Source organism: Heptranchias perlo, unplaced genomic scaffold (genome assembly GCF_035084215.1).
Source record: "Heptranchias perlo isolate sHepPer1 unplaced genomic scaffold, sHepPer1.hap1 HAP1_SCAFFOLD_257, whole genome shotgun sequence".
NCBI lineage: Eukaryota > Metazoa > Chordata > Chondrichthyes > Hexanchiformes > Hexanchidae > Heptranchias > Heptranchias perlo.
The window spans coordinates 339,519-362,644 of record NW_027139269.1 but is presented as its reverse complement, the minus strand read 5'-3'; the positions used below and the strand labels follow the sequence as shown (position 1 = coordinate 362,644).

At 53.3% G+C, this 23,126-nt stretch overlaps 1 protein-coding gene across 1 annotated transcript in view; it reads right to left on the bottom strand.

Moving 5' to 3' along the window:
• The window catches only part of pex6 (peroxisomal biogenesis factor 6), a 108,090-nt gene extending 86,337 nt beyond the window's left edge, over positions 1 to 21,753 (bottom strand). Inside the window, exons 1-5 of the mRNA XM_067978289.1 lie at positions 20,250 to 21,753; positions 14,658 to 14,824; positions 10,102 to 10,185; positions 8,283 to 8,385; positions 4,316 to 4,452 (exon numbers count right to left, since the gene is read on the bottom strand). Coding sequence (XP_067834390.1) covers positions 4,316 to 4,452; positions 8,283 to 8,385; positions 10,102 to 10,185; positions 14,658 to 14,824; positions 20,250 to 21,677 — 1,919 coding nt within the window. The 5' untranslated portion in view covers positions 21,678 to 21,753. The remainder of the gene's footprint in view (positions 1 to 4,315; positions 4,453 to 8,282; positions 8,386 to 10,101; positions 10,186 to 14,657; positions 14,825 to 20,249) is intronic.
• Between the last annotated feature and the right edge of the window lie 1,373 nt (positions 21,754 to 23,126).

Below are 23,126 nucleotides of genomic sequence, written 5' to 3'. Positions count from 1 at the left end.
GTTTTGTGAGAGGAATATCATGTCTCACGAATTTGATTGAGTTTTTTGAAGGGGTAACCAAGAAGATAGATGAGGGCTGTGCAGTAGACGTGGTCTACATGGACTTTAGCAAAGCCTTTGACAAGGTACCGCATGGTAGGTTGTTACATCAGGTTAAATCTCACGGGATCCAAGGTGAGGTAGCCAATTGGATACAAAATTGGATTGACGACAGAAGACAGAGGGTGGTTGTAGAGGGTTGTTTTTCAAATTGGAGGCCTGTGACCAGCGGTGTGCCTCAGGGATCAGTGCTGGGTCCGCTGTTATTTGTTATTTATATTAATGATTTGGATGAGAATTTAAGAGGCATGGTTAGTAAGTTTGCAGATGACACCAAGATTGGTGGCATTGTGGACAGTGAAGAAGGTTATCTAGGATTGCAACGGGATCTTGATAAATTGGGCCAGTGGGCCGATGAATGGCAGATGGAGTTTAATTTAGATAAATGTGAGGTGATGCATTTTGGGAGATCGAATCGGGCCAGGACCTACTCCGTTAATGGTAGGGCATTGGGGAGAGTTATAGAACAAAGAGATCGAGGAGTACAGGTTCATAGCTCCTTGAAAGTGGAGTCACAGGTGGATAGGGTGGTGAAGAAGGCATTCAGCATGCTTGGTTTCATTGGTCAGAACATTGAATACAGGAGTTGGGATGTCTTGTTGAAGTTGTACAAGACATTAGTAAGGCCACACTTGGAATACTGTGTACAGTTCTGGTCACCCTATTATAGAAAGGATATTATTAAACTAGAAAGAGTGCAGAAAAGATTTACTAGGATGCTGCCGGGACTTGATAGTTTGACTTATAGGGAGAGGTTGGATAGACTGAGACTTTTTTCCCTGGAGAGTAGGAGGTTTAGGGGTGATCTTATAGAAGTCTATAAAATAATGAGGGGCATAGATAAGGTCGATAGTCAAAATCTTTTCCCAAAGGGAGGGGAGTCTATAACGAGGGGGCATAGATTTAAGGTGAGAGGGGAGAGATACAAAAGGATCCAGAGGGGCAATTTTTTCACTCAAAGGGTGGTGAGTGTCTGGAACGAGCTGCCAGAGGCAGTAGTAGAGGCGGGTACAATTTTGTCTTTTAAAAAAGCATTTGGACAGTTACATGGGTAAGATGGGTATAGAGGGATATGGGCCAAGTGAAGGCAATTGGGACTAGCTTAGTGGTATAAACTGGGCAACATGGACATGTTGGGCCGAAGGGCCTGTTTCCATGTTGTAAACTTCTATGATTCTATGATTCTATAAGTCACCTAGTCCGGATGGGATGCTGAGGGAAGCAAGGGTGGAAATTGCGGAGGTACTGGCCATAATCTTCCAAATATCCGTAGATACGGGGGTGGTGCCAGAGGAATGGAGAATTGCAAATGTTACACCCTTGTTCAAAAAAGGGTGTAAGGATAAACCCAGCAACTACAGGCCAGTCAGTTTAACCTCAGTGGTGGGGAAACTTTTAGAAACGATAATCCGGGACAGAATTAACAGTCACTTGGACGAGTGTGGATTGATCAGGGAAAGTCAGCACGGATTTGTTAAAGGCAAATCGTGTTTAACTAACCTGATCGAGTTTTTTGATGAGGTAACAGAGAGGGTCGATGAGGGTAATGCAGTTACTGTGGTGTATATGGACTTTACAAAGGCGTTTGATAAAGTGCCGCACGGTAGGCTTATCATCAAGATTGAATAAAAGGGGCAGTAGCAACATGGATACAGAATTGGCTAAGGGACAGGAAACAGAGAGTAGTGGTGAACGGTTGTTTTTCGGACTGGAGGGAGGTGTACAGTGGTGTTCCCCAGGGGTCAGTGCTGGGACCACTGCTTTTCTTGATATATATTAATGACTTGGACTTGGGTGTTTCGGGCACAATTTCAAAATTTGCAGATGACACAAAACTTGGAAGTGTAGTGAACAGTGAGGAGGATAGTGATAAACTTCAAGAGGATATAGACAGGCTGGTGGAATGGGCGGACACGTGGCAGATGAAATTTAACGCAGAATAATGGGAAGTGATAGATTTCAGTAGGAAGAACGAGGAGAGGCAATATAAACTAGAGGGCACAATTCTAAAAGGGGTACAGGAACAGAGAGATCTGGGGGTATATGTACACAAATCATTGAAGGTGGCAGGGCAGGTTGAGAAAGTGGTTAAAAAAGCATACGGGATCCTGGGCTTTATAAATAGAGGCATAGAGTACAAAAGCAAGGAAGTCATGATGAACCTTCATAAAACACTGGTTCGACCACAACTGGAGTATTGTGTCCAGTTCTGGGCACCGCAATTTAGGAAAGATGTGAAGGCCTTAGAGAGGGTGCAGAAGAGATTTACTAGAATGATTCCAGGGATGAGGGACTTTAGTTACGTGGATAGACTGGAGAAGCTGGGGTTGTTCTCCTTGGAACAGAGACGGTTGCGAGGAGATTTGATCGAGGTGTTCAAAATCATGAAGGGTCGAGACAGAGGAGATAGAGAGAAACTGTTCCCATTGGTGGAAGGGTCAAGGACCAGAGGACATAGATTTAAGGTGATTGGCAAAAGAACCAAAGGTGACATGAGGAAAAACTTTTTTACCCAGCGAGTGTTCAGGATCTGGAATGCACTGCCCGAGGGGGTGGTGGAGGCAGATTCAATCATGGCCTTCAAAAGGGAACTGGATAAGCACTTGAAAGGAAAAAATGTTCAAGGCGACAGGGAAAGGGCGGGGGAGTGGGACTGGCTGGATTGCTCTTACAGAGAGCCGGCACGGACTCGATGGGCCGAACGGCCTCCTTCCGTGCTGTAACAATTCTATGATTCCAGAGTAAAGCTCCCTCTACACTGTCCCATCAAACACTCCCAGGGCAGGTACAGCGCGGGTTAGATACAGAGTAAAGCTCCCTCTACACTGTCCCATCAAACACTCCCAGGGTCAGGTATAGGGTTAGATACAGAGTAAAGCTCCCTCTACACTGTCCCATCAAACACTCCCAGGGCAGGTACAGGGTTAGATACAGAGTAAAGCTCCCTCCACACTGTCCCATCAAACACTCCCAGGGCAGGTACAGGGTTAGATACAGAGTAAAGCTCCCTCTACACTGTCCCATCAAACACTCCCAGGGCAGGTACAGCGCGGGTTAGATACAGAGTAAAGCTCCCTCTACACTGTCCCATCAAACACTCCCAGGGTCAGGTATAGGGTTAGATACAGAGTAAAGCTCCCTCTACACTGTCCCATCAAACACTCCCAGGGCAGGTACAGGGTTAGATACAGAGTAAAGCTCCCTCCACACTGTCCCATCAAACACTCCCAGGGCAGGTACAGGGTTAGATACAGAGTAAAGCTCCCTCTACACTGTCCCATCAAACACTCCCAGGGCAGGTACAGCGCGGGTTAGATACAGAGTAAAGCTCCCTCTACACTGTCCCATCAAACACTCCCAGGGCAGGTACAGGGTTAGATACAGAGTAAAGCTCCCTCTACACTGTCCCATCAAACACTCCCAGGGCAGGTACAGGGTTAGATACAGAGTAAAGCTCCCTCTACACTGTCCCATCAAACACTCCCAGGGCAGGTACAGCGCGGGTTAGATACAGAGTAAAGCTCCCTCTACACTGTCCCATGAAACACTCCCAGGGCAGGTACAGGGTTAGATACAGAGTAAAGCTCCCTCTACACTGTCCCATCAAACACTCCCAGGGCAGGTACAGGGTTAGATACAGAGTAAAGCTCCCTCTACACTGTCCCATCAAACACTCCCAGGGTCAGGTATAGGGTTAGATACAGAGTAAAGCTCCCTCTACACTGTCCCATCAAACACTCCCAGGGCAGGTACAGGGTTAGATACAGAGTAAAGCTCCCTCCACACTGTCCCATCAAACACTCCCAGGGCAGGTACAGGGTTAGATACAGAGTAAAGCTCCCTCTACACTGTCCCATCAAACACTCCCAGGGCAGGTACAGCGCGGGTTAGATACAGAGTAAAGCTCCCTCTACACTGTCCCATCAAACACTCCCAGGGCAGGTACAGGGTTAGATACAGAGTAAAGCTCCCTCTACACTGTCCCATCAAACACTCCCAGGGCAGGTACAGGGTTAGATACAGAGTAAAGCTCCCTCTACACTGTCCCATCAAACACTCCCAGGGCAGGTACAGGGTTAGATACAGAGTAAAGCTCCCTCTACACTGTCCCATCAAACACTCCCAGGGCAGGTACAGCACGGGTTATACAGAGTAAAACTTCCTCTGCACTGTCCCATCAAACACTCCCAGACACGGTGATAGGACAGACACGAACCCGATTTGCAGGTAGGGCTGGATGATGCTGCTGAGTGTGTCCACCGTGCTGGTCAGTCCAGGGGGAGAGTGACTGCCCCAGAATTGATGGCCATTGGATGTAACAGCACAGGGAACGTAGCTGTTACTGCAACCATCCTGAAAGAGAAACCAAAAATATCAGCACACACACAGAGCCGGGCTCCAATCCGGCCAATTACTGCCCCATCAGTCTACTCTCAATCATCAGCAAAGTGATGGAAGGTGTCGTCGACAGTGCTATCAAGCGGCACTTACTCACCAATAACCTGCTCACCGATGCTCAGTTTGGGTTCCGCCAGGACCACTCGGCTCCAGACCTCATTACAGCCTTGGTCCAAACATGGACAAAAGAGCTGAATTCCAGAGGTGAGGTGAGAGTGACTGCCCTTGACATCAAGGCACATTAACGACTTGGATATGAATGGAAAAGGTATGATCAGTAAGTTCGCTGATGATACAAAAATTGGTAGGGTGGTAAATAGCGAGGAGGATAGCCTCAGTCTGCAGGACGATATAGATGGGTTGGTCAGATGGGCGGAACAGTGGCAAATGGAATTTAACCCGGAAAAGTGCGAGGTGATGCACTTTGGAGGGACTAACAAGGCAAGGGAATACACAATGAATGGGAGGACCCTAGGCAAGACAGAGGGTCAGAGGGATCTTGGTGTGCAAGTTCACAGATCCCTGAAGGCGGCGGAACAGGTAGATAAGGTGGTAAAGAAGGCATATGGGATACTTGCCTTTATTAGCCGAGGCATAGAATATAAGAGCAAGGAGGTTATGATGGAGCTGTATAAAACACTGGTTAGGCCACAGCTGGAGTACTGTGTGCAGTTCTGGTCGCCACACTACAGGAAGGATGTGATCGCTTTGGAGAGGGTGCAGAGGAGATTCACCAGGATGTTACCAGGGCTGGAGCGCTTCAGCTATGAAGAGAGACTGGGAAGATTGGGTTTGTTTTCCTTGGAGCAGAGGAGGCTGAGGGGGGACATGATTGAGGTGTACAAAATTATGAGGGACATAGATAGGATGGATACTCAGGAGCTTTTTCCCTTCGTTGAGGGTTCTATAACAAGGGGGCATAGATTCAAGGTAAAAGGCGGGAGGTTTAGAGGGGATTTGAGAAAGAACTTTTTCACCCAGAGGGTGGTTGGAGTCTGGAACTCACTGCCTGAGAGGGTTGTAGAGGCAGGAACCCTCACAACATTCAAGAAGCATTTGGATGAGCACTTGAAATGCCATAGCATACAAGGCTACGGATCAAATGCTGGAATATGGGATTAGATTAGACTGGGCTTGATGGCCGGCGCGGACACGATGGGCCGAAGGGCCTCTATCCGTGCTGTATGACTCTATGACCGAGTGTGGCACCAAGGAGCCCCAGTAAAATTGAAGTCCATGGGAATCAGGGGGAAAACTCTCCAGTGGCTGGAGTCATACCTAGCACAAAGGAAGATGGTAGTGGTTGTTGGAGGCCAATCATCTCAGCCCCAGGACATTGCTGCAGGAGTTCCTCAGGGCAGTGTCCGAGGCCCAACCATCTTCAGCTGCTTCATCAATGACCTTCCCTCCATCATGAGGTCAGAAATGGGGATGTTCGCTGATGATTGCACAGTGTTCTGTACCATTCGCAACCCCTCAGATAATGAAGTAGTCCGAGCCCGCATGCAGCAAGACCTGGACAACATCCAGGCTTGGGCTCATAAGTGGCAAGTAACATTCGCGCCAGATAAGTGCCAGGCAATGACCATCTCCAACAAGAGAGAGTCTAACCACCTCCCCTTGACATTCAACGGCATTACCATCACCGAATCCCCCACCATCAACATCCTGGGGGTCACCATTGACCAGAAACAGAACTGGACCAGCCATATAAATACTGTGGCTACGAGAGCAGGTCAGAGGCTGGGTATTCTGCGGCAAGTGACTCACCTCCTGACTCCCCAAAGCCTTTCCACCATCTACAAGGCACAAGTCAGGAGTGTGATGGAATACTCTCCACTTGCCTGGATGAGTGCAGCTCGAACAACACTCAAGAAGCTCGACACCATCCAAGATAAAGCAGCCCGCTTGATTGGCACCCCATCCACCACCCTAAACATTCACTCCCTTCACCACCGGCGCACTGTGGCTGCAGTGTGCACCAGCCACAGGATGCACTGCAGCAACTCTCCAAGGCTTCTTCGACAGCACCTCCCAAACCCGCGACCTCTCCCACCTGGAAGGACAAGAGCAGCAAGCGCATGCGAACAACACCACCTGCACGTTCCCCTCCAAGTCACACACCATCCCGACTTGGAAATATATCGCCGTTCCTTCATCGTCGCTGGGTCAAAATCCTGGAACTCCCTTCCTAACAGCACTGTGGGAGAACCGTCACCACACGGACTGCAGCGGTTCAAGAAGGCGGCTCACCACCACCTTCTCGAGGGCAATTAGGGATGGGCAATAAATGCTGGCCTCGCCAGCGACGCCCACATCCCATGAACGAATATAAAAAAAAAATGGAAGATGGTAGTGGTTGTTTGAGGCCAATCATCTCAGCCCCAGGACACTGCTGCAGGAGTTCCTCAGGGCAGTGTCCTAGGCCCAACCATCTTCAGCTGCTTCATCAATGACCCTCCCTCCATCATAAGGTCAGAAATGGGGACGTTTGCTGATGATTGCACAGTGTTCAGTTCCATTCGCAACCCGTCAGATAATGAAGCAGTCCTAGCCCGCATGCAGCAAGACCTGGACAACATCCAGGCTTGGGCTCATAAGTGGCAAGTAACATTCGCGCCAGACAAATGACCATCTCCAACAAGGGAGAATCTAAACAACTCCCCTTGACATTCAACGGCATTACCATCACTGAATCCCCCACCATCAACATCCTGGGGGTCACCATTGACCAGAACCTTAACTGGACCAGCCATATAAATACTGTGGCTACAAGAGCAGGTCAGAGGCTGGGTATTCTGCAGCGAGTGACTCACCTCCTGACTCCCCAAAGCCTTTCCACCATCGACAAGGCACAAGTCAGGAGTGTGATGGAATACTCTCCACTTGCCTGGATGAGTGCAGCTCCAACGACACTCAAGAAACTCAACACCATCCAGGACAAAGCAGCCCGCTTGACTGGCACCCTATCCACCACCCAAAACATTCACTCCCTTCACCACCGGCGCACTGTGGCTGCAGTGTGTACCATCCACAGGATGCACTGCAGCAACTCGCCAAGGCTTCTTCGACAGCACCTCCCAAACCCGCGACCTCTACCACCTAGAAGGACAAGAGCAGCAGGCACATGGGAACAACACCACCTGCACGTTCCCCTCCAAATCTCACACCATCCCGACTTGGAAATATATCGGCCGTTCCTTCATCGTCGCTGGGTCAAAATCCTGGAACTCCCTTCCCAACAGCACTGTGGGAGAACCGTCACCACACGGACTGCAGCGGTTCAAGAAGGCGGCTCACCACCACCTTCTCAAGGGCAATTAGGGATGGGCAATAAATGCCGGCCTTGCCAGCGACGCCCACATCCCAAGACTAAATTTTTAAAATCTTTTGTGAACACTGAACGGAAGTGCAAGGCCATGGAGGGATTTGACCACAAGGATGAGGCGTTCCCAGACCGGGAGCCAATGTCGGACAGCGAGCACATGGTGATGGGAGAACGGGACTTGGTGCGAGTTAGGATACGGGCAGCAGAGTTTTGGATGAGCTGAAGTTGTCTTGGACATACATCTTTGACAGGAAGGGGATCCTGTTGTGATCTTGGTGCGTATCTCCTGACGGGTTGATTATGCAATGTGGCCAAGTGTGTGTGGAGAGGGCCTTGCCCAAGGAGGAGCAGACTGGGTGGGGGGGGTGGTGGAAGATAGGGAGAGCGCGCACGAGAGAGAACCTGGCACATCATCACCGTTCTCAGGGAGGTCTGAAATACAGCAGCTGCAGCTTACCAGGTAGAGAGACGTGTGTTCGGTGTCAGCCAGGTACCCAGGGGCTACGTCACAGTCTTGCCCCCCAGACACGGACGTCACCTTCATGTACAGCACGGGCCACCTGCAAAGGAAGGACAGCAACTGTTCAGAGGAGTGCAGCGTGCCAGGATAGGTCAGGCAGAGTGGGGAGAACAGGAACAAAGCTCTAACACCAGCCCCCTGCCCGCCCAGGCTCTCCAGTGACAGAAACAACCTGCATTTATACAGCACCTTTAACGTAGTAAAACGTCCCGAGGTGCGTCACAGGAACGATCATCAGACAAAATGTGACACCGAGCCACATTAGGAGATCTTAGGACAAGTGACCAAACGCTTGGTCAAAGAGGTAGGTTTAACGAGCGTCATAAAGGAGGAGAGAGAACTGGAGAGGGGGGGAGAGGTTTAGGGAGGGAATTCCAGAGCTTAGGGCCGAGGCAGCTGAAGGCACGGCCGCCAATGGTGGAGTGATTAAAATTGGGGATGCGCAAGAGGCCAGAATTGGAGGAGCGCAAAGATCTCGGGGGGTTGTAGGGCTGGAGGAAGTTACAGAGATAGGGAGGGGGCGAGGCCATGGAGGGGGTTGCAGAGATAGGGAGAGGGGAGGCCATGGAGGGGGTTACAGAGATAGGGAGAGGGGAGGGCCATGGAGGGGGTTACAGAGATAGGGAGGGGGTGAGGCCATGGAGGGGGTTACAGAGATAGGGAGAGGGGAGGCCATGGAGGGGGTTACAGAGATAGGGAGAGGGGAGGCCATGGAGGGGGTTACAGAGATAGGGAGAGGGGAGGCCATGGAGGGGGTTACAGAGATAGGGAGAGGGGAGGGCCATGGAGGGGGTTACAGAGATAGGGAGGGGGTGAGGCCATGGAGGGGGTTACAGAGATAGGGAGAGGGGAGGCCATGGAGGGGGTTACAGAGATAGGGAGAGGGGAGGCCATGGAGGGGGTTACCGAGATAGGGAGAGGGGAGGCCATGGAGGGGGTTACCGAGATAGGGAGAGGGGAGGGCCATGGAGGGGGTTACAGAGATAGGGAGGGGGAAAGGCCATGGAGGGGGTTACAGAGATAGGGAGGGGGAAAGGCCATGGAGGGGGTTACAGAGATAGGGAGGGGCGAGGGCCATGGAGGGGGTTACAGAGATAGGGAGGGGCGAGGGCCATGGAAGGGGTTACAGAGATAGGGAGGGGGGAGGGCCATGGAGGGGGTTACAGAGATAGGGAGAGGGGAGGGCCATGGAGGGGGTTACAGAGATAGGGAGAGGGGAGGGCCATGGAGGGGGTTACAGAGATAGGGAGGGGGGAGGGCCATGGAGGGGGTTACAGAGATAGGGAGGGGCGAGGGCCATGGAGGGGGTTACAGAGATAGGGAGGGGCGAGGGCCATGGAGGGGGTTACAGAGATAGGGAGGGGCGAGGGCCATGGAGGGGGTTACAGAGATAGGGAGAGGGGAGGCCATGGAAGGATGAGAATTTTAAAATCGAGGCATTCCCGGACCGGGAGCCAATGTAGGTCAGCGAACACAGGGTGATGGGTGAACGGGACTTGGTGCGAGTTAGGATACGGGCAGCAGAGTTTTGGATGGGCTCAAGTTTACTGACTCACAAACACACACACATACAGAGAGAGAGAGAGAGAGAGAAACACACACACACATCGAGAGACACACACAAAGAGAGAAACAGAGAGAGTGAGAGCAATTGACAGACAGACAGACTGAGACAGACAGACAGAGACAGACAGAGACAGACACACACACACACCCTTCCAGTCAGTGTTAGTGACCCTCCCACATCACTTCTTACCTCTCAGATCCCTCCGGACAGTTCTCGATGAACTCGGCCTTTCCCCTTGTCCGTACACACAACACATCTCCCACATGGACCAGTCTGCACCAAGAGCACAAAGCACGGCATTAGTCACCAGCACTGAGCTGTGATCCTCAGAGCCCAGGACCCCGTGTGACCCCGGGAGTACCAGGACACCGGGAATACTGCGACCACCACCCCCCCCCGCCCCCACCATGACCCTGGGAATACTGGGACCCCGGGAATACCGGGAATCCGTGAGACCCCGGGAATACTGGGAATCCGAGAGACCCCGGGAATACTGGGACCCCGGGAATACTGGGTATCAGTGAGACCCGGGAATACTGGGAATCCATGAGACCCCGGGAATACTGGGACCCCAGGAATACCGGGAATCCGTGAGACCCCGGGAATACTGGGACCCCGGGAATACTGGGAATCCGTGAGACCCCGGGAATACTGGGAATCCGTGAGACCCCGGGAATACTGGGACCCCGGGAATACTGGGAATCCGTGAGACCCCGGGAATACTGGGAATCCGTGAGACCCCGGGAATACTGGGAATCCGTGAGACCCCGGGAATACTGGGACCCCAGGAATACCGGGAATCCATGTGACCCCCGGAATACCGGGAATCCATGTGACCCCCGGAATACCAGGAATCCATGTGACCCCGGGAATACTGGGACCCCGGAAATACTGGGAATCCATGAGACCCCAGGAATACTGGGACCCCGGGAATACTGGGAATCCGTGAGACCCTGGGAATACTGGGAATCCATGTGACCCCGGGAATACTGGGACCCCGGGAATACTGGGAATCCGTGAGACCCCGGGAATACTGGGAATCCATGTGACCCCGGGAATACTGGGGCCCCAGGAATACTGGGAATCCGTGAGACCCTGGGAATGCTGGGAATCCGTGTGACCCCAGGAATACTGGGAATCTGAGAGACCCCGGGAATACTGGGAATCTGAGACACCCCGGGAATACCGGGAATCCTTGTGACGCCGGGAATAAAAACATAAGAAGTGGGAGCAGGAGTCGACCATTCGGCCCCTCGAGCCTGCTCCACCATTCTATCAGATCATGGCTGATCTTCAACCTCAACTCCACTTTCCTGCCCGATCCCCATATCCCTTGATTCCCCGAGAGTCCAAAAATCTATCCATCTCAGTCTTGAATATACTCAATGACTCAGCATCCGCAGCCCTCTGGGGGAGAGAATTCCAAAGATTCACAACCCTCTGAGTGAAGAAATTCCTCCTCATCTCAGTCCTAAATGGCCGACCCCTTATCCTGAGACTATGCCCCCTAGTTCTAGACTCTCCAGCCAGAAGGAACAATCTCTCAGCATCTACCCTGTCAAGCCCCCTCAGAATCTTATATGTTTCAATGAGATCACCACTCATTCCTCTAAACTCCAGAGAGTATCGGCCCATTCTACTCAACCTCTCCTCATAGGACAACTCTCTCATCCCAGGAATTAATCTAGTGAACCTTCTCTGCACTGCCTCTAAGGCAAGTATATCCTTCCTTGGATAAGGAGACTGAAACTGTACACAGTACTCCAGGTGAGGCCTCACCCAGGCCCTGTACAATTGTAGTAAGACTTCCTTACTCTTGTACTCCAACCCCCTGCAATAAAGGCCAACATTCCATTTGATTTCCTAATTACTTGCTGTACCTGCATGTTAACTTTTTGTGTTTCTTGTACGAGGACACCCAAATCCCTCTGAACACCAACATTTAATAGTTTCTCACCATTTAAAAAATATTCTGTTTTTCTATTCTTCCTACCAAAGTGAATAACCTCACATTTCCCCACATTTTACTCCATCTGCCATCTCCTTGCCCACTCTCTTAACCTGTCTATATCCCTTTGCAGACTCTTTGTGTCCTCCTCACAGCTTACTTTCCCACCTAGCTTTGTATCGTCAGCAAAGTTGGATACATTGCACTCGGTCCCTTCATCTAAGTCATTAATATAGATTGTAAGTAGCTGAGGCCCAAGCACTGATCCTTGTGGTACCCCACTAGTTACAGCCTGACAACCTGAGAATGACCCGTTTATCCCTACTCTCTGTTTTCTGTCCGTTAACCAGTCCTCTATCCATGCTAATATATTACCCCCAACCACATGAGCCCTTATCTTGTGTAACAACCTTTTATGTGGCACCTTATCAAATGCTTTTTAAAAATCCAAATATACTCCATCCACTGGTTCCCCTTTATATTTACGAGAGAATTCTAGCTAGAAATATAAAAACAGATAGCAAGAGTTTCTACAGGTATTTAAAAAGGAAAAGAGTAAGTAAAGTGAGTGTTGGTCCTCTAGAGAGTGAGTCTGGGGAATTAATAATGGAGAATAAGGAAATGGCGGATGAATTGAACAGATATTTTGTGTCCGTCTTCACTGTAGAGGATACAAATCACATGCCAGAAATAATTGTGAATCAAGAGGTGAAAGGGAGGGAGGAACTTAAAACATTTACAATCACCAGGGAAAGGGTTTTGAAAAAAATATTAGAACTAAAAGCTGACAAGTCCCCAGGTCCTGACGGACTTCATCCTGGGGTCTTAAAAGAAGTGGCTGCAGAGATAGTAGATGCATTGGTATTAATTCTCCAAAATTCCCTAGATTCTGGAAGGGTCCCATCAGATTGGAAAATAGTGAATGTAACTCCTCTATTCAAGAAAGGAGGGAGACAGAAAGCAGGAAACCTCAGGCCAGTTAGTTTAATATCTGTCATAGGGAGAATGCTAGAATCTATTATTAAGGAGTTTATAGCAGGGCACTTAGAAAATCTCAATGCAGTCAGGCAGAGTCAACACGGCTTTGTGAAAGGGAAATCGTGTTTGACTAATTTATTAGAGTTCTTTGAGGAAGTAACAAGCAACGTGGATAAAGGGGATCCTGTGGATGTGGTGTACTTGGATTTCCAGAAGGCTTTTGACAAGGTGTCACATCAAAGGCTCATGGTGTCGGGGGTAACATATTAGCAAAATAAGAGCTCATGGTGTCGGGGGTAACATATTAGCATGGATAAAGGATTGGTTAGCTAACTGGAAACAGAGAGTAGGAATAAATGGGTCATTTTCAGGTTGGCAAGATGTATCGAGTGGAGAGCCACAGGATCAGTGCTGGGGCCTCAACTATTTACAATCTATATCAATGACTTGGATGAAGGGACCGAATGTATAGTTGCTAAATTTGCTGACGACACAAAGGTAGGTGGGAAAGTAAGTTGTGAAGAGGACATAAGGAGTCTGTAAAGGGATATCGATAGGTTAAGTGAGTGGGCAAAAATTTGGCAGATGGAGTATAATGTGGGAAAATGTGAACTTGTCCACTTTGGAAATAGAAAAGCAGTATATTATTTAAATGGAGAGAGATTGCAGAACTCTGAGGTACAGAGGGATCTGGGTGTCCTAGTACATGAATCACAAAAAGTTAGTTTGCAGGTACAGCAAGTGATTAGGAAGGCAAATGGAATGTTGTCATTTATTGCAAGGGGAACGGAATATAAAAGTCGAGATGTTTTGCTGCAGTTGTACAGGGAATTGGTGAGACCACATCTAGAATACTGTGTGCAGTTTTGGTCTCCTTATTTAAGAAAGGACATAATTGCTTTGGAGGTGGTTCAGAGAAGGTTCACTCAGCTGATTCCTGGGATGAGGGGGTTATCTCATGAGGAAAGGTTGGACAAGTTGGGCCTGTATACACTGGAGTTTAGAAGAATGAGAGGTGATCTTATTGAAACATATAAGATCCTGAGGGGACGAGAAGGGGTAGATGCTGAGGGGATGTTTCCCCTTGTGGGAGAGACTAGAACTCGGGGCCACAGTTTAAAAATAAGGGGTCTCCCATTTAAGACGGAGATGAGGAGAATTTTTTTCCATCAGAGGGTGGTGAGTCTGTGGAACTCCCTTCCCCAGAGAGCGGTGGAGGCAGGGTCAGTGAATATTTTTAAGGCTGAGTTAGAGAGATTCCTGATTAACAAGGGGGTCAAAGGTTATAGTAGGTCGACGGGAAAGTAGGGTTGAGGTCACAATCAGATCAGCCATGATCTTATCAAATGGCAGAGCAGGCTCGAGGGGCCGAATGGCCTACTCCTGCTCTTAATTCGTATCTACCCTGCTAGTTACACCCTCAAAAAACTCTAATAAATTTGTCAAACACGATTTCCCTTTCATAAAACCATGTTGACTCTGCCTGATCATATTCTGATTTTCTAAGTGTCCTGTTACCACTTCCAATAATGGATTCCACCATTTTCCTGACTACTGATGTCAGGCTAACTGGCCTGCAGTTCCTCACTCTCATTTGCCCCTTGATTCCCCACTATTTCTGGGATGCTTTTTGTTGTGAATACTGGGACCCTGCTCACGCCCGCCCCCCACCGCTTGCATCCAGCACCCCCCTCGTGCCCAGCCCAGCCCAGCCAAGCCCCCGCCTCGCACCCAGTCCAGCCCACCCCCTCTCGCGCCCAGACCCCGCCACACATCCCCCCTGTCCCCCGCATCCCCCTCACAGACACTCAGCACTAACCTTTGTGTTTTGAAATGGTCGAACAGCACGCCATCATACATGGCCCTGGAACTGTAAGTCGGAGAGGAGATCACTTCCACGTGTAGCTGTTTGGCCAAGGGAGGGACGGAGAGTGCTGATCGGCTGTCCTTCACCCACCTCCTGCCACAGGACGGCTGGTAGAAACGCTGAGACAGAACAAAACAAACTTAGGGTCCAACCACTCCCGGGACAAGAGTCTCTCCACCCCACAGACTGCGACGCCCGCTCCCCTCTGTGGGCGGGGGTACGGGCCGGGGGTCTGTGGGCGGGGGTACAGGCCGGTGGGGGTCTGTGGGCGGGGGTACAGGCCGGTGGGGGTCTGTGGGCGGGGGTACAGGCCGGTGGGGGTCTGTGGGCGGGGGTACAGGCCGGTGGGGGTCTGTGGGCGGGGGTACAGGCCGGTGGGGGTCTGTGGGCGGGGGTACAGGCTGGGGGGGTCTATGGGCGGGGGTACAGGACGGGGGGGTCTGTGGGCGGGGGTACAGGCCGGGGGGGGGTCTGTGGGCGGGGGTACAGGCTGGGGGGGGGTCTGTGGGCAGAGGTACAGGCTGGGGGGGGGGGTCTGTGGGCGGGGGTACAGGCCGGGGGGGGTCTATGGGCGGGGGTACAGGCCGGGGGGGTCTATGGGCGGGGGTACAGGCTGGGGGGGGGGTCTGTGGGCAGAGGTACAGGCCGGGGGGGGGGGGGGGGTCTGTGGGCGGGGGTACAGGCCGGGGGGGGGGGGGGTCTGTGGGCGGGGGTACAGGCCGGGGGTGTCTGTGGGTGGGGGTACAGGCCGGGGGTGTCTGTGGGTGGGGGTACAGGCCGGGGGTGTCTGTGGGTGGGGGTACAGGCCGGGGGTGTCTGTGGGCGGGGGTACAGGCCGGGGGTGTCTGTGGGCGGGGGTACAGGCCGGGCGGGGGGGGGTCTGTGGGCGGGGGTACAGGCCGGGCGGGGGGGGGGTCTGTGGGCGGGGGTACAGGCCGGGCGGGGGGGGGGTCTGTGGGCGGGGGTACAGGCCGGGAGGGGGTGTCTGTGGGTGGGGGTACAGGATGGGGGTCTTGGGATCTGTGGGCAGGGGTACAGACTGGGGGTCTTGGGATCTGTGGGCGGGGGTACAGGGTGGGGGTCTTGGGATCTGTGGGCAGGGGTACAGGGTGGGGGTCTGGGGGGGGTCTGTGGGCGGGGGGGTCTGTGGGCGGGGGGACAGGCTGGGGGTCTGTGGGTGGGGTACAGGATGGGGGTCTGGGGGTCTGTGGGTGGGGTACAGGATGGGGGTCTGGGGGTCTGTGGGCGGTGGGACAGGATGGGGGTCTGGGGGTCTGTGGGTGGGGTACAGGATGGGGGTCTGGGGGTCTGTGGGTGGGGTACAGGATGGGGGTCTGGGGGTCTGTAGGCGGGGTACAGGATGGGAGTCTGTGGGTCTGTGGGCGGAGTACAGGATGGGGGTCTGTGGGTCTGTGGGCGGGGTACAGGATGGGGGTCTGGGGGTCTGTGGGCAGGGTACAGGATGGGGGTCTGGGGGTCTGTGGGCGGTGGGACAGGATGGGGGTCTGTGGGTCTGTGGGCGGGGTACAGGATGGGGGTCTGGGGGTCTGTGGGCGGGGTACAGGATGGGGGTCTGGGGGTCTATGGGCGGGGTACAGGATGGGGGTCTGGGGGTCTGTGGGCGGGGTACAGGATGGGGATCTGGGGGTCTGTGGGCGGTGGGACAGGATGGGGGTCTGGGGGTCTGTGGGCGGGGTACAGGATGGGGGTCTGGGGGTCTGTGGGCAGGGTACAGGATGGGGGTCTGGTGTACAGGATGGGGGTCTGGTGTACAGGATGGGGGTCTGGTGTACAGGATGGGGGTCTGGGGGTCTGTGGGCAGGGTACAGGATGGGGGTCTGGTGTACAGGATGGGGGTCTGGGGGTCTGTGGGCGGTGGGACAGGATGGGGGTCTGGGGGTCTGTGGGCGGGGTACAGGATGGGGGTCTGTGGGCGGGGTACAGGATGGGGGTCTGGGGGTCTGTGGGCAGGGTACAGGATGGGGGTCTGGGGGTCTGTGGGCAGGGTACAGGATGGGGGTCTGGGGGCGGGGGTACAGGCCACATGTTGGAAAGAATGCTGGAGAATGTTGGATTGTGCACCAGCAGCCGTGGAATCAATGGACGCGGTGGGGATGGGCTAACAGGGATGATGGAGCGGACTGAGCCCAGGCTGGGCAATTTCTACAGCTCGGGAGCTTGCTCAGCCTCTTCACCGTTAAGAGGAGCTGATTCACCAGAATGAAGAGGGCTGACAGATTTAAATTATGAGGCCAATCATGGCTTGTACTCCCTCGAGTTCAGAGAGGTGATCTGGAATCATAGAATGGTTACAGCACAGAAGGAGGCCATTCGGCCCATCGAGTCCATGCCGGCTCTCTGTAAGAGCAATCCAGCCAGTCCCACTCCCCCGCCCTTTCCCCGTAGCCCTGCAAATTTTTTCCTTTCAGGTCCTTATCCAGTTCCCTTTTGAAGGCCATGATTGAATCTGCCTCCACCACCCCCTCGGGCAGTGCATTCCAGATCCTAAACACTCACTGTGTAAAAAAGTTTTTCCTCATGTCACCTTTGGTTCTTTTGCCAATCACCTTAAATCTGTGTCCTCTGGTCCTTGACCCTTCCACCAATGGGAACAGTTTCTCTCTATCTACTCTGTCTCGACCCTTCATGATTTTGAACACCTCGATCAAATCTCCTCGCAACCGTCTCTGTTCCAAGGAGAACAACCCCAGCTTCTCCAGTCTATCCACGGAACTAAAGTCCCTCATCCCTGGAATCATTCTAGTAAATCTCTTCTGCACCCCCTCTCTAAGGCCTTCACATCTTTCCTAAAGTGCGGTGCCCAGAACTGGACACAATACTCCAGTTGTGGCCGAACCAGTGTTTTATAAAGGTTCATCATGACTTCCTTGCTTTTGTACTCTCTGCCTCTATTTATAAAGCCCAGGATCCCGTATGCTTTTTTAACTACTTTCTCAACCTGCCCTGCCACCTTTAACGATTTGTGTACATATACCCCCAGATCTCTCTGTTCCTGTACCCCTTTTAGAATTGTGCCCTCTAGTTTATATTGCCCCTCCTCGTTCTTCCGACTGAAATGTATCACTTCCCATTTTTCTGCGTTAAATTTCATCTGCCACGTGTCCGCCCATTCCACCAGCCTGTCTATGTCCTCTTGAAGTCTATCACTATCCTCCTCACTGTTCACTGCACTTCCAAGTTTTGTGTCATCTGCAAATTTTGAAATTGTGCCCTGTACACCCAAGTCCAAGTCATTAATATATATCAAGAAAAGCAGTGGTCCCAGCACCGACCCCTGGGGAACACCACTGTACACCTCCCTCCAGTCCGAAAAACAACCGTTCACCACTACTCTCTGTTTCCTGTCCCTTAGCCAATTCTGTATCCATGTTGCTACTGCCCCCTTTATTCCATGGGCCACAATCTTGATGATAAGCCGACCGTGCGGCACTTCATCAAACGCCTTTTGAAAGTCCATATACACCACATCCACCGCATTGCCCTCATCGACCCTCTCTGTTACCTCATCAAAAAACTCTTATCAGGTTAGTTAAACACGATTTGCCTTTAACAAATCCGTGCTGACTTTCCCTGATCAATCCACACTCGTCCAAGTGACTGTTAATTCTGTCCCAGATTATCGTTTCTAAAAGTTTCCCCACCACTGAGGTTAAACTGACTGGCCTGTAGTTGCTGGGTTTATCCTTACACCCTTTTTTGAACAAGGGTGTAACATTTGCAATTCTCCAGTCCTCTGGCACCACCCCCGTATCTACGGATATTTGGAAGATTATGGCCAGTACCTCCGCAATTTCCACCCTTACTTCCCTCAGCAACCTAGGATGCATCCCATCCGGACCGGGTGACTTATCTACTTTAAGTACAGCGAGACTTTCCAGTACCTCCTCTTTATCAATTTTTAGCCCATCCAGTATCTCAACTATATCTTCCTTTACTGAGACTCTGGCAGCATCTTCTCCCTTGGTAAAGACAGATGCAAAGTCCTCATTTAGTGCCTCGGCCATGCCCTCTGCCTCCATGAGTAGATCTCCTTTATGGTCCCTAATCGGCCCCACCCCTCCTCTTACTCCTGTTTACTGTTTACATGCCTGTGGAAGACTTTTGGATTCTCTTTTATGTTCCCGCCAGTCTATTCTCATTCTCTCTCTTTGCCCCTCTTATTTCCTTTTTCACTTCCCCTCTGAACTTTCTATATTCTGTCTGGTTCTCACTTGTGTTATCAACCTGACATCTGTCATACGCCCCTTTTTCTGTTTCATCTTACTCTCTATCTCTTTTGTTATCCAGGGAGCTCTGGCTTTAGTTGCCCTCCTTTCCCCCTCGTGGGAATATCCCTGGACTGTACCCGAACCATCTCCTCTTTAAAGGCCGCCCACTGTTCAGTTACAGTTTTGCCTGCCAATCTTTGATTCCAATTTACCCGGGCCAGATCTGTTCTCATCCCACTGAAATTGGCCCTCCTCCAATTGAGTATTTTTACTCCAGATTGCTCCTTGTCCTTTTCCATAACTATTCTAAACCTTATGACACTATGATCACTGGTCCCTAAATGTTCCCCCACTGACACTTGCTCCACTTGACCCACCTCATTCCCCAGACCCAGATCCAGCAATGCCTCCTTCCTCATTGGGCCGGAAACACACTGATCCAGAAAGTTCTCCTGAACACACTTCAGGAATTCCTCCCCCTCTCTGCCCTTTACACTGTTACTATCCCAGTCTGTATTAGGATAGTTGTAGTCCCCCATTATCACTATTCCCATGTGTCTATTTGTGCCTGTAGTTCACCGACCCTGTTTCCCACACTTCGTGCGTTTCCACACATGCACTGTAAACCAGTCTTAGACCTTCTCGTACTCTCTCTTAGTCTGATCCCACCTTATATCGGACTATTTCTTACTCCAGTGTTATCTGTCTCTCCCAATCCTTTCTCCTTTCCAATGCTACATCCTGGTGCCCATTCCCCTGCCAAATCTAACTGAGGTGTTTAAAATGATACAGGGATTCGATAGGATAGATAGAGAGGTTATTTCCAACAGATTTTTGTTGGATATTGAGGGATGTGGAGCAAAGGCAGGTAAATGAAGATGAGGCACAGATCAGCCACAATCTGATTGAATGGTGGAATAGGCTCGAGGGGCTTAATGGTCTCCTCCTGTCCCTATGTTCAGAGTCAACCACAAAGCGTAGACCTGACCTGGTCTGGTCTGGTCTGGGGGGTGTTCCCTTCCCTCGAGGACATTACTGATCCCTGTGCTTCCCTCGAGGACATTACTGATCCCTGATCCTTTCACGGTCACTTCCCTGGTGCCAACCCACACATTCCCAAATCTACTGAATTCAATGTCACAACTTGCCATGGTGGGATTTGAACTGGTGACCTCTGAGTTGGTGGTCCAGGGCCAGATCAAGTGTGTATCACTGGGGAGGGTCTACCTGCTCTCGTGCTGCCTCGTGACCCACCCTCAGCCCCCCCAATACCATGCCAGCCCCTTCTCTATCCCCTCAGCTCTCAGCTCCCCACCTTGACTTTCAGCGTCCGACTGGAGGTTGGCAGCGGGGACCCACTGGAGACGTTGAACCACAGCGTGTGGGAGATCGCTGCCACATTCTCTGCCAGCTCCACCCAGGCACCATTACTCGCTTCTGCCACCATCACTGAGGCGAGCCGGCCACCCAGCAGTCGATCCCCAGGGCTGACACAGCCGCTGGCACCGGAGTCCGCGTCCGGACTGGGAGGGTCCTTCTCCGCTCCAGACGTGGGCCGCGCTCCCCGGGGGTCGTCCTCCGCCCCCATCTCGGGCCGCGCTCCCCGGGGGTCGTCCTCCGCCCCCATCTCGGGCCGCGCTCCCCGGGGGTCGTCCTCCGCCCCCATCTCGGGCCGCGCTCCCCGCTCTTTTTCCAGAGACGGCTCCAGCAAGGAGATGACGACCCACTCGCGGTTGAAGAGCCCCAGTCGCTGCACGGCCCGCTTGCTCAGGACCAGGCTGTTGTCCGGGTCCGGGTCCGGGTCGGGGCCGCTCGCTCTGGGTCTCAGCTTCCCGCTCTCCACCAGGCCGGGCACGTCCGCCGGCCTCGCCTCCAGCCTGCACTCGAGCGCCCGCAGAAAGCCCGCCACGTCCGGGTCCACCGGCCTGCCGGGCTCCAGCCCGCGGCCCGCGCCCCACAGCCCGCCGGCGTAGTGGGCAAAGTCGGAGACGCAGGGGGGCCGGAGGGCCCGGGCGGGCGGGGGCTCGGCGGGGCGCGGCCGGCTGGCGTCGGCGAGCACCAGGCTGGTGCCGGCGCCCAGGGCTCCCTGCAGGACGGGCCGGCACTCCAGCACCACCAGGTCCATGAGGCGGGCGAGGACCTGCCCGCCGTCCTCCCCGAACAGGGGGTGGTAGGGCAGGGCGGGCACGTCGCCCTGCCTCACCAACACCGGCCGGCGCTGGCAGCTCACCGCCAGCAGCCCGCCCGCGAAGCCCGGCGAGCCCGCCCACCGCAGGCTGCCCCTGCTCCGGGCACCCAGCACCACCCGGCTCAGGGCGGGCACCCACTTCACCAGGGAGACCCGCAGCTCGGCCCCGGCCCCGGCCCCGGCCCCCGGGGGCTCCCCCTCCTCATCCCCCGGCACCCACAGCCCGTAGTGCCTGGGGAACAGTTTGCTGGTGTAGATCAGGAGGGGGCCCCCGCTCCGGGGCAGCCCGGGGACCGGCTCCCGGGGCCCGGGCCCGGCCGCCTCTTCGGGAGGCTCCTCGTCGGTGACGGTGGCGGAGATGAAGAGCCCGGGGCCCGGGGCCGGGGCCGAGGCCGAGGCCGGGCCCTTGCGCAGGGACAGCACGCAGCTGGATGCGGTGCTGAGCCCGGGGCCCGGGGACAGGGCCGCCAGGCCTGCCCTGGGAATGAGAACGTGCAGCGGGTGGAGGTCGGGAGGGAAGCGCCGGCAGACCCGCAGCTCGGAGCGGACGCCCATCCTGAGCAGGGCAGGGCAGGGCGGGGATTCACAGGGCCCGCGCCGCCATCTTGGTAAAGGAGCCGCGCACGCGCATTTCCCCGCCGCCGCACGAGTGGCGCCGCCGTCTTGGTAAAGCAGCACATGCGCACTGCTGCGTGGCCACATTGGTCACGGGCGCGAAGCTGCGCTGTTGCCATCTTGGTAAAGGGCTCGTCACCCGCTCATCCTGGTCCTGGCGCCGCCATGTTTGTAAAGGAGCCTGGTCGCCTGTTGCCATGGCCGCCATTTTTGTAAAGGACATGGCAGCTGCCAGGAGTGTGGCCAAGGCCAGAGCATTGGAGACACTGAGTGTTCCTGTTTCTCCCGAGAAAGTAATGCTGGGGGTGAGATTACAAGAACATTGAATAGAGAGAGGGTCATTTATTTATAGATATGGGGCACAATGGGACGAATTGGACAGCTGTTTCAAAGAGCAGGCGCAGGCATGATGGGCCGAATGGCCTCCTTCTGCGCTATATCTTTCCATCCTTCGATATTGGGAGACACGCCAACAACGGATACGTTGCTTTACAGGGAGTAAAAAATACTGACGGCGAGCAATAGTGGGGGAGTGACAGGAGGTGACCAGAGGGGAGGACAGGGCGAGGAGAGGGATTCGAAGGCAGCGGGAGAGACAGGCGGGATAATAGAGAGAGGCGGGGTTATAGAGAGAGGCGGGGTTATAGAGAGAGGAGGGGTTATAGAGAGAGGCGGGGTTATAGAGAGAGGAAGGGTAATAGAGAGAGGAGGGGTTATAGAGAGAGGCGGGGTTATGGAGAGAGGAAGGGTAATAGAGAGAGGAGGGGTTATAGAGAGAGGAGGGGTTATAGAGAGAGGAGGGGTTATAGAGAGAGGAGGGGTGAGAGAGGAGGGGTAATAGAGAGAGACAGGGTTATAGAGAGAGGAAGGGTAATAGAGAGAGGAGGGGTTATAGAGAGAGGCGGGGTTATAGAGAGAGGAAGGGTAATAGACAGAGGAGGGGTTATAGAGAGAGGCGGGGTTATAGAGAGAGGCGGGGTTATAGAGAGAGGCGGGGCAATAGAGAGAGGCGGGGTTATAGAGAGAGGAAGGGTGACAGAGAGAGGTGGGATTATTGAGAGAGGTGGGGTTATAGAGAGAGGCGGGGTAATAGAGAGAGGCGGGGTTATAGAGAGAGGCGGGATTATAGAGAGAGGCGGGATAATAGAGAGAGGCGGGATTATAGATAGAGGCGGGATTATAGAGAGAGGCGGGATTATAGAGAGATGCGGGATAATAGAGAGAGGAGGGGTTATAGAGAGAGGAGGGGTTATAGAGAGAGGCGGGGTTATAGAGAGAGGAGGGGTTATAGAGAGAGGCGGGGTTATAGAGAGAGGAGGGGTTATAGAGAGAGGAGGGGTTATAGAGAAAGGAGGGGTTATAGAGAGAGGAGGGGTTATAGAGAGAGGA